The following is a 15,587-nucleotide window of genomic DNA, read 5'->3' on the forward strand; positions in this document are numbered from 1 at the left end:
TATAGTGCTGGTGGTGGTGTTACAACATTTGTTTTAATTAGCCTGATTACAAAGTAGTGATAAAATCTGCTCAAATCATACAGGATTTGAATCTCTTCTGCCAATCTTGAACAGAGCTGAAATGGGGGCTTTGGAGCCCTCCCATCCAGGACAGGTTGTCTGACATTATATGTGTCACATAAAACCAATGGATAAAAAAAAATACCACCCAGCTCAGTTCTTGCTGAATGGCAGCAATAACGTGGATGTGGTTCATGTTATTTAGTTAATAAAAGCAGACTAAATAGCCAACGAAAATTATGATTTGTATAAGGGGTCTTCAATTTATAGGGCCAGGGTCATTTGCCCTTACTGCTTCCTCCACACAGATTATGTAGGATGATTAATTACACCTTGCTAACAAACTTTGCCACTTTGCTCATTGACTTGAGTCAATTATGACAAAATAAAACCTCTTTCTCCTTGTCATCCACTACAGTCTGAAGCAAACCTTCTCTGCATGAGTTAGTACAATACTGACTAAAGTCAAACCAGAATTAACTAACTGGCACTTAGTGATGGCTGAAGCAGCTGGATGTCCCAAGTGTAGTCAGCATGCTAGCACCCACCTTATCTATACTTCTTTAAGTCTGTGTATTGGTGCCAGAAGAAAGAGAGCTTTGCAACAACAGCCAAAGAGCAGGAACGGCCAACGTGTCCACTGCTGCAAGCTCTGTGAGGAGACCAGGCTGACACCCTGATCAAGGAGACCTGGCTGATGCCCTGGTCAAGGACAGCTGGTTGATATCCCAGCCATTCCCACCTGGATCTGCAGCGTGGCCAAGCACAGACCTAGGATTCTCTGTCTGCTCAGCGCTGTAGGGAAACCCAGATGCTGCGGGAAACGCAGCTGCGAGCTGCCACCGCCTGGCTGCACCCAGGAGCCGCAGCGGCGCTGTGAACAACCCAGCTTCTCCCAAACACCGAGGGGGTTTATTCCTACCATAATTTTCCAATTTACAAAGCAGTAAATGAAAGAGGAAGATGAGATTTGCTCAGCGCATTTTTCAGAAGTATTTACTGCTGAGAGCACCATTTAAACAATCGCCCTTATGATACAACACACGTTAAAGAAACTTCCCCAATATTCTGTTCACCCCTCTGCCACTTTGCACCATACTGCCGCTGTTTTGTTCAGCTAACTGGTTTACGGGCTGCCTTGATTTTAATTGGGCTGGAGCCCCAGGGTGCACTGTAATTTTTGAGTTTCATTTAGCTCAGAGTGTATTTACAGCTGATCGAGCAGAAATGCTGGGTCCTGCCTTAACATCTTCTGTCCTCTTGTGGACTGGAAGAGCCATGGGGAGTGAAGCATCCGACGTGGGTGAGGTACCTCCAGCCCCAATGCTGGTGGTCCCCACATCCCTCGAGGAGCTGGGTTCTTTGGCCAGGGATTAGAGGGCAGTCACGGTGGCTATTTGACGTAATCAGGGGCAGATTGAGGCCTGGGAACATTTGAGCTGGAGTTTACGAAAGGTGGTTGTTTTTTTTCACTAGGAGGGGGATGATGGGGACTACTCACACTCAGAGGTTTTCAAGGCTCACCTAAACAAAAACCAGTCCTGTCCAGCATTGGACACTTCCTCCACCTCAGGCAGGAGACAAGTCTGGAGAGCTTCAGACTCCCTGCATTTTTAATTAGTAAATTTTTGTGTTTTAACCCATGCAAAGACTGTGTCCCATCACCCACCAGCCTGCTGGCAATGTTCTCACTCCGGGGGACAACACTTCTGCCCGGTCCCTGTTGTCACCCAGCCGGACACACTGGCCGTGCGCCCCAAAACTCCCCACTTCTCGAAGAGGAGGGGTTGGGTCCCGGTTGAGAATGCAGGGGTGGGGTGGTTCCCTGCGTAGGCCCTGCCCAGGTCCCGCCGTGCCGCCTGCAGCCACCGGGCGGCGGCCGCCGACCACGATCGGGACCGGGTTCCCCATCCGCTTCTCCCTGCCTCCCATGGGGCACCGGGGAGGCCCGCGTTGACTGAATTAAGGCAAAAAAAAAAAAAAGTTTAAAGAGGTCGTTGGAGGACAGTGCGATGCTGCGAAACGGGCCTCGGAGCAGCCCTGAGGTGTGGGCTGCGTTTGCAACCATGGTTGAGAGCCAGGGTAGCAGGGTCTTACACGGACAGGTGATGACAGGACAAGGCAAAATGGCTTTAAACTGAAAGGAGGAGATTTAGATTAGACGTTAGGAAGAAATTCTTCACTCTAAGGGTGGTTTGGCACTGGCACAGGTTGTCCAGGAAAGTTGTGGATGTCCCCTCTCTGGAAGTATTCAAGGCCAGGTTGGATGGGGCTTTGAGCAGCCTGGTCTGGTGGGAGGTGTCCCTGCCCATGGCAGGGGGTTTGGAACTAGGTAATCTTTAAGGTCTCTTCCAACCCAAACCAGTCAATGGCTCTATGATTTGTCATTTTCCAACCCAATGGAGTCAACCCACATGAGACAGTTTGGGGAGGGGGGATGCAGACATCTATTGCGGTGCAATTCAGCTGCAGTTCCCCCTTGCATGTTTTCCAATAGGAATCTAAACCTTTGCATTGTTTCCATTTCAAAAGTCATCTTGCTCTGCATGCTTTCAAAAATGCATCTCTGAAACAAAGCAACTAAGCAACACTGAGATGAGAACTGATGCTGCTCACTTGTTTACACCTTGAACAGACTAAGAACACTGCAGTGAGAGGCAAAAACTGAAGCAGTCAGCCTTTTTGTGCCTTCTGAGCATGAATCCAAAGTGAAAAAGAGCACCTTTAATTTTCATATAGGAGGGGAAAAATAATTCCCACCTGTGTTCTTACTTGCTCCTCAGAAGGGAAATTTGTATCTCCTTTGCCAGGTACATGGTGTCAAGCCTTGCAAGACCCGGAGGGATCATGTGGCCCAGCTCTGCAGCTCGCAGGGACATGAATGATGCCTCAGGAAGCAAGAGACTCTCCCAGGCTGAGTCACAGCTTGGCAAAGTGAGCACACAGGGAAATGCTCCCAGCTGGAAGACCACGACCAGGAGCCCCAGCCATCAAAAAAGATGGCAGGGTGGTCACACTGTGCTACCAGGCTCTGTGCTGAGTGGCCACAGTGCAAGGCAGCTCCTGCTCCATTAAATCATAGGATCATCAGATCATTAAGGTTGGAAAAGGCCTCTAGGATCCTCAAGTCCAACCGTCAAACCAACATCACCATGACCACTAAACAATGTCCCAAAGCGCCACATCTACACATTTTTTTAACACCTCCAAGGATGGTGCCCTCCCTGGGCAGCTTGTTCCAGTGTTTGACCACTCTTTCAGTAAAGAAAATTTTCCTAATATCCAATCTAACCCTCCCCTGATGCAGCTTGAAGCCATTTCCTCTCGTCCTGTTGCTTGTTACTTGGGAGAAGAGACCAACATCCACTTCTCTGCACCTTCCTTTCAGGTAGTTGTAGAGGGCGATAAGGTCCCTCAGCCTCTTCTCCAAACTAAATAATCCCGGTTCCCTCAGCCACTCCACAAAAGACCCTTGGGATGTGGCTGGGTTGAGGGCTTTGGGATCTGGCTTGATGTTAATAACTGGCCTCAGGACACGGAGTTGCAAAAGCCATTGTGCTTCTGCCAGCACCAGTTGCTACATCAGCTCGGATATTTAATAGCCAAATGAATGAGCAAACGGAAGTGCGAGGGCTTCCGTGCCAGCCATTAAGGCTGCACACACTGCGCACAATGTGCTAATCCCCCCGGCCGCAACTGCAGCCCCAGGCCCTGGGTGTTTTGGTGCAGAGGGCTGAAAGGCTTCTGCTGTTTGTGCTGGGTGGCAGAGCTGGCCGGATCCCCCTGGGGCAGCTGATGCTGACCTGAACCATCCCTGCTCAGGGGACCGGGAAGGGTACGTGTGGTCCTGCCAGCTTCTGTCTCTGGGGAGTTGGTGGTCACGTCATAGGAGCATCTTTGGACAGAGGCAGAAAGATTAGCACACACCAGCACCATGACACGGGCCCCTGAGCTCCATCCCCGGCCCCAGTGCTAACCCTGGAGCAGCCTTACCCCTCCAGCACAGGTACGGCTGGCATGCAGGCAGGGCTGCCATGCAGGCAGCCCAGTGGGCTCAGAGCCTCTCTCAGTGTTCTGAATTGACCTGTAAAGGTGCTACAGACACCTATGGACACATCACTGACACCTTCTGTGGAATGGCCGTGCAAGCAGACTGGTGGAGCACAGCTCTAACCTGCAAAAATGCCAAAAAGGCAGAAGCAACTGAGTTATTCTGACTTTTATTTCATTGCTTCTTAGTCCACACAGTCGGTATAAAATCAGAAAAGCAAAGCAAAAAAAAAAAAAAAAAGAACCAAAACAAAAAAAATCCCACCCAAAATGAAACAAAAAACAACAACAGCAACGCAGTGTCTGGAGTCCTCAGGAGGCAGCCTGGGGTCTGCGCAGGTGCCCGTTCAATTCATGGCCAGACACATCGCTGACGCACAGATAGAGGACAGACATCTCGCTCCAGGGGCGAAGGCCGACAGGGCTCCACCCAGAGCTGTTTCTGTTCCTCTTGAGCACGGGGAGGGGCGGAGGGGGAAGGAACCTTGGTTATAAATGCTTTATTAAAAATAATGGTAAGAGCAAATCTAAATATAAAAGCAGTTACAGCTCATTTATATTACACAGAATTATTTCTCATTTCTAGCTTTGTTGTTTACCTCAAGATTGTTAACTGAATTTCCAGTGAATAAGGTTAAATGGCTAGCAATATAAGGAATGGTAAATAGATAGCACCATTTCATATATCTGGTATTTGATTTCATAGATATACTGGGTTTACTTCTCATCGGTACTTTAGCTCCACGGCAAGGATAAAGCACGTTTCACGGTTGGGAGCATCAGTGCACCCACGGCACGGCACGGCACACACCCCAGCCCCACCGGCACTCCCGGAGCCCCACGGGCAAAGGAGGACGGCCCGTGCTAGACTGCAATTCAACCTAAGTGATTTAAAAGCCCAAATTCCCAGCGGGTGTGGTGGCAAGGCAATGGGACTTAGGCACATAAGTCATTTAGGCACTTGGGGCAATCAAAGCCTTTGTTCCGAAATCCTTCAAACCTTTCGGAAGCGTCTCCCGTCAGATCTGGACGTGCACTTCGGTTGCCAGGATCACAGCATGTGGCAAGAGTGGGGCCCAACCCTCTGGCTGGCATGAACAGGCATAACTCCCATTTACACCAGCCTAAAACCAGTCAGAGCTGGGGTTTTCTGATGGTTCGATACAGGCTGGGATGGGGGAGAAGAGTTCAGGTCAAAGAGGATTTTGCATGAGAGAAAAAAAATCACTGCGCTCTTGTTACACTGTTAGGAGTAATAGTTCCTTAGGCACTTGCTTTAGGCTTTAAAACATAGCATATGGTCAACAAAAGCAAACAATACTATGTACATATATGTAAAAAGTGTTATAAATAGGTTTTTTAAACCATAGATACTATATACATCTTCAATTAACAAGTAACCCTTTGAGTGTTTCCTTTTGGAGTTGGTTGGGTTTGGGTTTGGTTTTGGTTTTGGTGGGAGGGTTTATTCCTTTTCTTTTTTTTTTCTTTTTTTGGTTAATTTTCTTTTCCGTTTTCTCGTCTATTTTCCCCCGCCTCCGTCTCCTCCGTGGACATCATGAGTGCCCTTGTCACTCCACGCCGCCTCCCGCGGCATCACTCGCGTTTCCGTAGGATGACGTAGACGATGCCGCTGGCGAGGGCCAGGGGGAAGGCCAGCCACGCCAGGATATAGGCGAAGCCATAGGAGGTGTTTTCCGAGGCTTGGTGCCAGTCCGTGTGCCTCACAGTGAAGATGGCCGCGCCGGTCATCACGCAGAGCCCTGCCAGGGAAGTGCACAGAGGAAGGGGTTAGCGACAACACGATCCCTGCTGGAAACCCAGAGGTGGAAAGGATAATACCCAACGCCAGCATAGGAAACTGGTTTTATTATTGCTCCCTTGTGCCCTGTCTCCTGGAAAACTATGCTATGATTTCACTGAATCACAGCATGGTCGGTGTTGGAAGGGCCCTCTGGAGATCATCCACACCCCTGCTAGAGCAGGAGCGCAAGAGAAGATCACCCAGGAACACATCCAGGCGGGTTTGAATGTCTCCAGAGAAGGAGACTCCACAACCTCTCTGGACAGCCTGGGCCATGCTCTGTCACCTTAACTGGAAAGAAGTTTTCCCTTACATTTAAGTTGAACCTCGTGTGTTCCAGTTTGTGACCACTGGCCCTTGTCTTGTCACTGGGCACAACTGAACAGAGTCTGGTCCCATCCTCCTGACCCTTGCCCTTGAGATATTTATCAGCATTAATGAGACCGCCCCCTCAGTCTCCTCTTCTCCAGGCTGAACAGCCCCAGCTCTCTCAGCCTTTCCTCATATGGGAGATGCTCCAATCCTTTCATCACCTCAGTGGCTTCACACTGGACTCTCTCCAGTCGTTTCTTGATTTTCTTGAACTGGGGAGCCCAGAACTGGACGCAGTGTTGCAGATGCGGTCTCACCAGGGCAGGGCAGAGGGGGAGCATAACCCCCCTTGACTAACTGGCCCCATATCTTAATGCACCCCAATGGGGGTGGGATGCTGTGGGCTCTGCCCTGGCAGCAGGTGAGTGGGGATATTTCTGCCAGGCTCTGAGCAAGCAAAGCCAGAGCCCCTGGAGCAAGCAAAGCCAGAGCATCGCCTGGGCTAACCCATCCCTCAGGCAAGCACTGGGCATCACCCAGCTCCAGGCTGTTGCTTCGAACAAGCCACACTCCCCTGGGTAGCGTATTTAAAACCCAGACTGGAGCCTGAACCACTCTACCAGAGCTGCTGCAAGAGGTCAGACACAAACTCTTTTTGTCTTTTTCATAAGCACAAAGGTTTCTTTATCACCAGCCCAGGCACATGCAGCTGTGGGCCAAGGATGCTCTGCTCTGGATGGGCCGGTCTGTGCCCTGCGATTACCTGTCCTGCTCCAGGGCTGCGAGAGGAGCTCAGCTGCAAACCCCACTCTCTGCAAGCTCCACTGTGCCCAGGGCTCATCCTGGTGTCCACCCTTGCCAGCCACAGGCCAGCACAGGTCCCCAAGGGCCGTCCAGCCAGGCCCAGCTCCGGTAGGCAGTGTTTTAGCTTTGTTGCAAAAAAAACCAACCCATCAGCATTGGGGACTGCCCAGAGTTAACACAAAGCCACCACTATTTCTGCCCAAAAAACAAGCTCTTTCAGTCAATCCCAGCAGTTCTATTATACAGTCGCGGGGCTGTTGTCAGAGCTGAGTTCCAAATCCCCTGCACGGACCTCAGGACCACCTACATTTAACCACCGTGATATTTGAGCTGCAATTCCACTTGACACTGCTCCTTTGTTCTGGGAAAGTGCAGGAGTGGGAACACGTTTCAGGAACATGCCGCTGGGGCAGTTTCCATTCTCTGAGCACGAGAGCCAACTCCCACTGCTCCGACCCATGCAAAGAGAGGACAACAACGCTCTGCTGAGGCTGGTAGGACAGAGAACAGGCGTGCGGCCATGCCGGTCACCTACAGACGGCAGAAAATACAGTGGCAATTGTCTGCACAAGGAATTTGGCAGATGGAGCCCTGGCTGGGGAGAACAGCAAGGATGGCCATCAGTGCCCATCTCTCCATGTGAACTCAGACCTCTGCCTTACGGGTCCCCCAGGCCATGGGAAAGCTTCATGGGAATCAAGTCACACTTTTCCTGTCCCTCGTGCTGGGTGGGGATGGATTTCAGCCATGCCTTAGGCCCCACAAGGAAAGAGACAGCAGGTCTATGGCCACCCTGCATCCCCTTAGGACACCCAGCACAGCATGGACAGGAGGACTGCATCTTCTTTTTCTCTGAGAACAAGGATTCACCACCAATCACTCAGGAGAGAAGCCTTCTGCTCCCAGATCTATTAGACAGGCTCTCAGGGAGATAATTGCATTATTAATGCCCATTTCCCCTCCTTGTCTCCACAGCTGTAATGGATTTCTACACATCTAACTTTCCAGAGACAGTGAACTAATCTGAACTCATCACCTGCATCACGGCGAAGCAGATACACTTATGATAGATTTCATGCTGCACTTGCTAATAAAGGTTAGCTCTAAACTTCTCCAGGGTTTGTGAAGGCCAGTTGCTTAGTGGATGAGTTTTTCCACCGATTTAGTTGCAGGACCTAGGGTGGCTTTTAGTCATCTAAAGCTTCAGCAAATGATTAGTCTCCTTCCCAGACAGTCTGTCATAATTTGGCCAGAACCTCGTTGCACAATTTAATTTTTCTCATCTGAATGCTTGAAAATCCTCTCTACTGCTTTCATATGTGGAAACGTAAACAGAGCCAGTGGCTTTACAGCATCTATATTTGGAGAACTGCAACGTAGGATGTGAACCATGGCTCATTTCCAGCACTCAGTTCTTTAAGAGTTAAATATAGAAGCTGACGGCTCAAAGTCAGCTGGCTCACCCTGCAGCTCCAGCAGCTCTTTGCTGATGTGGAAATCACCAGCCCCCCTTATGGCAAGTTTATAAATACTCATCAGATGCTTTTTCGCCAAAAGAGGATCATCACTACTTCCCCTGCCTCACCAGCAGTCGCAGAAACCTCACTCAGCCTCATGAAGGTGGGTCCCAAAGCCACCCTGGACCCTCAGTGTGTCCCCGCAGAAACTGCCCTGGCCGGGGCAGCGACTCTCTTGCACCTTCCACGATCAAAGTGCAGAAGAGCCTGGATGCACAATATGCCCCGACAGCTGGACCCCATCCCAGGGCATACAAGACCTCACAGATTGAAATTATTCACCCCATTTCCTTTCACTGAGCCATGCAGGAGCCAGTTTGGTGGCCCTTCTGCTTCGGTACCCAAGAGCACGTTCGTTTCCACCATTACCTTCTCCTCTGCTTGAAAGCCCTTTCCACACCGGTGCCAGCCCCATTGATCAGCCCGCACTTACCGGCAAGGATTTGGAAGATTCCAGTCACGTAAAACCGCCCACCCTTGGTGAGTGTGAAGAGCTGGCAGAAGAACAGGAACAGAGACAAGACGCTGAAGATGATGGAGAGGATCATCATCGCTTGGACAGACTGCAGCCATTCTGCGGAAAGACAGACAGAAACATCAGCGTGGGCAACACAGAGAACGAGACCCCCCTCATAGCCCATGGCCTCAGCTACAACCCCCATGCCACCATCCCAATCCTGGTTCCCATTAAGCTCTTTGACAGCTGAGGGAGGTGGCCACATGGAATCACAGAGTGGTTTGGGTGAGAAGGGACCTTAAAGCTCCCTCAGTGCAACCCCTGCCATGGGCAGGGACACCTCCCACCAGCCCAGGCTTCCCAAAGCCCTGTCCAACCTGGCCTTGAACACTTCTGGGGCATGGCATGCGTAGCTTCCCTGGACAGCCTGTGCCAGTGTTTCACCACCCTCAGAGTGAAGAATTTCTTCCTTATAGCTAATCCAAACCTCCTCCCTTCCAGTTTAAAGCCATCACCCCTTGTCCTGTCACTCCATGCCCTTGCAAACCAGCTAGTGAGGTCCTCGGTATGGGCACAATGCAGCCTGTTATTTGGGGTGATGTGTGCATGGACCAGTGTGCTGGGGTAAAATGAATTGCAGGGCACGCACTTTCTCAGAGAGGATGTAAAATAAAATATGAGCAGAGAAATTAGCCCTGATCTGTTCCCGCAGAAATCAAGACAAAGCCTCTCCTCCAGCTTCACATCAGACCCTGGGAGTTGAGCTGTACTGGAAACACAAAAGCCATGTGCAACAAGCCGTGAGACACAGGGCTGGCCAAGCTCAGAGGTAAAATAAATACACAGGGAGTAAAAACACCCCCTGTCCCTGGGGAGTCCAACCTTTTGGAAAGAGCGTTCCCCAGCTGCCAAACACAGCTGCCTCCCAGAGCAGACCAGTTAAACCAGCCCCTGCGCTGAGTCACTGCCCAGCTATTTCCAGGCTTCATGGGTGTGTAACTCCCTACGTTAAAAAAAAAAAATAAATAAACAAGCAAAATGCCACTCAGTGATGCCTCACAGCACCAGGACAGGGCCGTGCTCACAAATACTTCTGCCTTCCCCTTGCCTTATAAAGTTTGAGATCAAAACGAGTAATTGCAGCCTTCCTTGAGAGGTCTTTCAGGATGCAGCATCAATTAATTCACCAGAGAAGCAAGGCAGGACATGATACAGGTAAACTGAAGCACAAACCACCCAGTGAAAGGGAGAAAAATCATGCTTTGGGCTGCTCAGATGGAGAATTAGGCAGCACTGAAGTCTCAGTCCCAGTCCTATCTTCCTGCCACAGTTTCACTCCCACCAGCTTCCCTGCAAAGAAACAGCTTTCTGCGGCAAATACCTGAAAGGTAGCAAAACTTCCAAATAAAGCTACGCTTCAGATTAGCAACCTTCAGTGCTTGGTGCAGCAAATGGCCAGAGCAGCGTCTGTTCCCAGAGAAGTGACCACGCTTCCCACCAAATCCTTGCAGGCTGCACTCACGGAGGCGAAAGCAGAGATTGAACCAGAGAGCAGGGCACAGCCTCCAGCCGGGGCAGCAGCGATGATCCGATGATCCGTGCCTGAGCCCTGCCAGCAAATCCCTGTCTGCAGGGAACATCCTGCACAGTAACGGCTGGCATGCTCGACTTTGGACTTTTTACGAGGGCATGGAGTAATAGGACGAGGGGTAATGGCTTTAAACTGGAAGGAGGTAGGTTTAGATTAGATATAAGGAGGAAATTCTTCACTCTGAGGGTGGTGAGGCACTGCCTCAGGTTGCCCAGGGAAGCCGTGGATGCCCCCTTCCTGGAAGTGCTCAAGCCCAGGTTGGATGGGTTGGATCAGATGAGCTTTAAGGTCCCTTCCGACCCAAACCATGCTGTGATTCTACCTCTTGTCTTGCCTCCTGACATTCATGCAATGGAGCAAATTCAGGCCCTGCTCACCAAAGCCAACTGAAACCTCCCAGAGTGGCCTCTGCTCATTGCAGACAGCTTTTTCTTTCCCCGCCGTTCCACGTGTCCCATGCCAAACTGTTCTGCAGCACTAATGGGCCCTGCTAAACAGCTGCTGCGCTTCACCTGCTTCAGTGCTGCTGGGTTTACATCCACGTGCACCAGTTGCTACCATAGACTCATAGAAGGGTTTTAGTTGGAAAAGACGTTTAAGATCATCGAGTCCAACCATTGATCCAGCCCTAAGTCCACCACTAGACCATGCCCCTAAGCATGACACTTACTCATTTTTTAAACACCTCCAGGTATGGTGACTCCACCACCTCCCTGTGCAGCCTGTTCCAGTGCTTGACAACACTTAGAGTAAAGAAATTCGTCCTAATATCCAACCTGAACCTCCCCTGGTGCAACTTGAGGCCATTACCATTCCTTAGGAAGGAGCAGTTATCACTGCTGTCACTTCCAGGAAATCCCAGCATGGTTTTCACGCTGATGTGCACACAAAATGTCCCATTTATTCCATCTATCTTGACTGACCAGGGAGGGAAATCCCCTCTGCCTCAGCCACACACAGCCCTTCAGCTGTGGCCATGCTGATGAAGCAGCTCAAGTGCTGCTAAAATTCAAGTCATAAATCATTGCTCAGATGGGGTCAGAGAAGCACGGTTAGAGGATGTCCAGTTGCTGAATTGCAATCTCCTTCCACACTCCAGCACAGAAAGGGCTCCCATTCCAGGTTGGGGAAGTTCATCTTTCAACTCACCCCTTCCCAAGCCCTAAACCCAGGTCTGGCTCCATGCAACATGAGTCCAAGCCTGCCCGGCCCCAGTCCTGCGGTTTGTCCAGGACCCAGCAAGCCAAGTCTTTTGTGATTGCAAAGGCCGTGGGATCCGGCGCAGAGAGGAGCCCTTTCTGCTCAGAGGTGGATGCTCCAACTGCCGGTTATTTTAGGAGAAGGCTGTCTAGACGGAAAGCTGAGCTGAGCTGCCCTTTTAATTGCATCCACCACCCCGTGCCTCTTTCTTTTTATTCTGAATGTGAACGATTTATATGGGCTTTGCAAAATCCTGCTGCAATAAAGAGCCATGTCAGAGGAATATAAAGGCAGGCACTGAGGGGAAAAGCCCACCATGGCCAGAGGGGTTTGGGCAGCCAGAGAGCAGCAATCACATCAGCTTATGAACAGGGGAATCAAGAGATGATCCTGCAGAGCCCTGGGCCTGCTCACATCCAGCCCTTTGCTGGCTTTTATTGGCCTCTTTTGTAAAAATGAGGGGCAGGATCCCCAGCTCGTGACTGGGAGACACAGTGCAAGCTGCTCCACTCCCAGCAAGCCCAGCTGCTCACATGCTTTGGCTGCATTATGATACCTAATTGCTTGTAATTCATTTGAAAACACCACTATAACTGCAGATAGGACTACAGCCTCCTCAACCTCAGATGCTTTTAACTCCTTTGCTATTTAGCACTGTGTCCTACCAACAGGCTTTTAAAAATAAAGCAAGTTTCCCACTGCGAGGCCTGGACCCCGTGTTTGTATCGTGGGGCTGTCAGTGCTGTTTACTCCCAGGCTGTTATTTGTGGTTTCCCCTGGGCAGGGAGTCGCTTCTTCCATTTTTCTTCTGCTCCGTGTTTATATCTTTGTTCTTCAGAAGGACGAAGAAGAGGAAACAGAGTGGAAAGGACAGATAACGCCCCACATGCCACTTCCAGAGAGGACCCATCAGGAGCATTTTTAGTGCCCTTTCAGGCAGTCAGAAACAAAGAAAGAAGTTTTTACAAAACAAATTTGAAAATTTCTCTAAGCCCTTCATGCCCTGATGTGCTCACACCACCACTTACAGCAGCAGGGAAAAAACTTCACCTCTGAGATGCTCAAGAACACATCTCACTGCCATAAAGTCTAATGGGAAAGAAAGAAAACCAAAGCAGAAATTGAAACTTTGAGCAGAAATTGAATCCTAGAGCAGAAATTGCAGCCAAACTCCCCCAAAACACAGCAGCTAACCCAACCCCAACCGGCAAAACCTAGCTCTGCTTGCAGAAGGGTTTTATACCCAGCCAAGGGGTGCAGCTGAGCAAGATTGATGGGGCAGACAGAAACATGCCCTTGGCCAGGAGCAAAGGCCCTTAAAGGGCAAGGTTTGGCTCCCAGGGTTTAATTCACTGCTCTGTCATAGACACCCTACCCTCTGCTGACCCAGCCAAGGGGAAAGAATAAAGTGCAAACTGAAAGGAAACCTATTTGAGCAATCACCTTACACACTCGCTGTGAGCCATAACTTAAATAGTGCTGTGCACTACAAACACCTGAGTGCCCCAACCTGCAGCTGACAGTAACATTTTGCACATAGCTTTCCCTTTGCAAACTGTGTATGCACTGTGCACTTAAGAAGTGACCACTTCTGGGCAAGAAAACATCCCCTAAGGAAGTAGCTGTAGCATATAATATATACAAAACTAGAGGGAGGGGAAATGCATTACCATGTCTGCATGGTAAAACCTGCTCCTTCAATGCTGAAAGCTAAATATCAGCAGGGTTAGGGACAGCACATGCATCTACTGGCACAAAGGTACCAGGTTTGCCAGGAAAAAACGTGTTTATTGAGCAGATTTCTTCCAAAGCAGGCTCTCGGGCTCCAAGGTCTGATCACCAACCTGAACCCAACCTACATCTTTGCCTATGAAGCAGACATGTCACATCACAGTGCTGGGGCTTGCAACCATTTTAAAGCTCAAACACCCCTTAAGAGGTTTGGAAAAGGGTGAACTGAAGATGCAGAAATATTAGCTCAATAGTATAGTTCTGGGGCCGAACTTCAGACTGCTGCCCCTTGGCAACTTCCTGTAGCGACTCAGAAAGGAGAAAAAGCTCAGTGACCTGCAGTGCTACTCCTGAGCAGCACAGACCCCCCACCACCCACAGCTCCACCGCCTGGATCTGTCCCATTGGGGATAACAGTATCACAGCTCCTCAGCCACATCCAGCACAGCCACTCCAGGGGAACACCAGCTCCATGACATTGCAACTTTCTTCTGCTTTGGGCCCAGACCTCCTGCTGGCACAAAGTCAAACCTTCCCCAGCCACTGGCTGCTTGATCCAGAAAAAGCAGGTTTTGCACCCAACAGTTGCTCCTCTCCTCCTATGTCCACTCCCTGGAGAGGCCCAGAGGGTGCTGGATTGAGGTATTCCTGAAAATCCCAGTTTAACAAGGGGATTTTAAAGAGCTCCAAAGGTATTTGTAAGGGCTGGGGGATGAGAAGGTGGGAAAGGCTGCAGGGAGATGGCAAATGAACACCGTGCTGCAGTTCCTGTACAAGACTTCCCGGTTCTCTTCTATAGCTCCTTCAGAAGGAGATGAAAAACCCAAAGCCCTCTTTTCTCCTCTTGTCCTCTTCTCCTCTCAGTCGTCCTCTCCTTTGCCTTCTCCTTGAAGCACCATCCAAGAAGTCCCTGAGGCCAGGAGGTCCATAGCCCTCCAGATCTGCCATATTCAAACGTGAGCAGTTTTCAGAGAGTGGCCTGCCTTCCACATCTCTGTGGTCAGGCAGCAGGCTGCAGCAGCCATTCTGTCCGACTGTTGAAGCCCATGTCCCCTGCAGGCAACCATCGGTGCTGCTGAGGCAGCAGAAAGCTGCTGGCACCATGAAAAACAGCTTCCAACAGCTCCATGACTCAGCTCCTCTCCGAGACCCTTGGCGTGGTGGCTCTGCCCTCCTTTTGGCTCGTGCGTGAGAGAAAGCAGAGGTGGCAGATACATCATTCCAGGCCCAGGTCCTCACAAGGGCTTAGGTACCAACTCCCACTGATTGCACATCCAGGCACCCGGAGCAGGAACGGGGAGCGGCGGTGCCCTGACCCACAGACACACCATGGGGGTACGCTTAGCCTGTGGCCACGAGTATACCCCCGAGTCTCATCAAGGCCAAAAAACTGTTGGATTAAGAGTTTTCCAGCTCTGCACTCTGGTTTTACAGTCATGGTTTGCCTCTTCAATAGGCCAAAACCACTGGAACCAAAGGAAGGTTGACTGACACCCCCCCCTTATGCAGAAAAAGGGGAGCCAAAGAGCTCTGGAGCAGCTGAGAAAAAAAAACAGTACTGGTTCCCTATCTGCTCCTTATCAGATGTAAGATGAACAAGCAACAACACAAACCTGGTTTTAAGCAGAGGAAATCTCTTTCATATCACAGACATAAACCAATCTGAAATGCAAAATATTCTCCTGGAATAACCCATAGTTTATTTTAGACAACTAAGGGCCAAGCTGCAGTCCCCCTCAAGCTGGCAGAGAGGGGTTCAAGCCCTCCTGAGTTAGGCCAACGTTATCTGTCATTAAAGGCAGAGCATTAAAAGCTAACTCTTAGCTACTCTGCCACAAACTGTGGACACCCTGAAGGACTAGAGATGTCCCCAAATCAAGGTATCTCTATATGTGGTCCATATGCTGAATAGGGCCAACTGATGGCTAGAACCTCAAGTACACAAGCTACACGCTACCACACAAATAAGCTATACATTATTTACTGCACGGCTTCATTATAACAGATTCAGCATCCTTAAATATGGGTAACTTCTTGCTTGCTTGCAGCTGCCCAGCAGGA

The 15,587-nt window shown here is 50.2% G+C and overlaps 1 protein-coding gene across 1 annotated transcript in view; it reads right to left on the reverse strand.

Annotated features, from left to right (window-relative positions):
• Positions 1-5,534: 5,534 nt before the first annotated feature.
• PMP22 (peripheral myelin protein 22) overlaps positions 5,535-15,587 on the reverse strand; it is a 15,894-nt gene continuing 5,841 nt past the window's right edge. Inside the window, exons 3-4 of the mRNA XM_010185114.1 lie at positions 8,981-9,121; positions 5,535-5,873 (exon numbers count right to left, since the gene is read on the reverse strand). Coding sequence (XP_010183416.1) covers positions 5,707-5,873; positions 8,981-9,121 — 308 coding nt within the window. The 3' untranslated portion in view covers positions 5,535-5,706. The remainder of the gene's footprint in view (positions 5,874-8,980; positions 9,122-15,587) is intronic.

The sequence above is a fragment of the Mesitornis unicolor genome, unplaced genomic scaffold (genome assembly GCF_000695765.1).
Source record: "Mesitornis unicolor isolate BGI_N332 unplaced genomic scaffold, ASM69576v1 scaffold9790, whole genome shotgun sequence".
NCBI lineage: Eukaryota > Metazoa > Chordata > Aves > Mesitornithiformes > Mesitornithidae > Mesitornis > Mesitornis unicolor.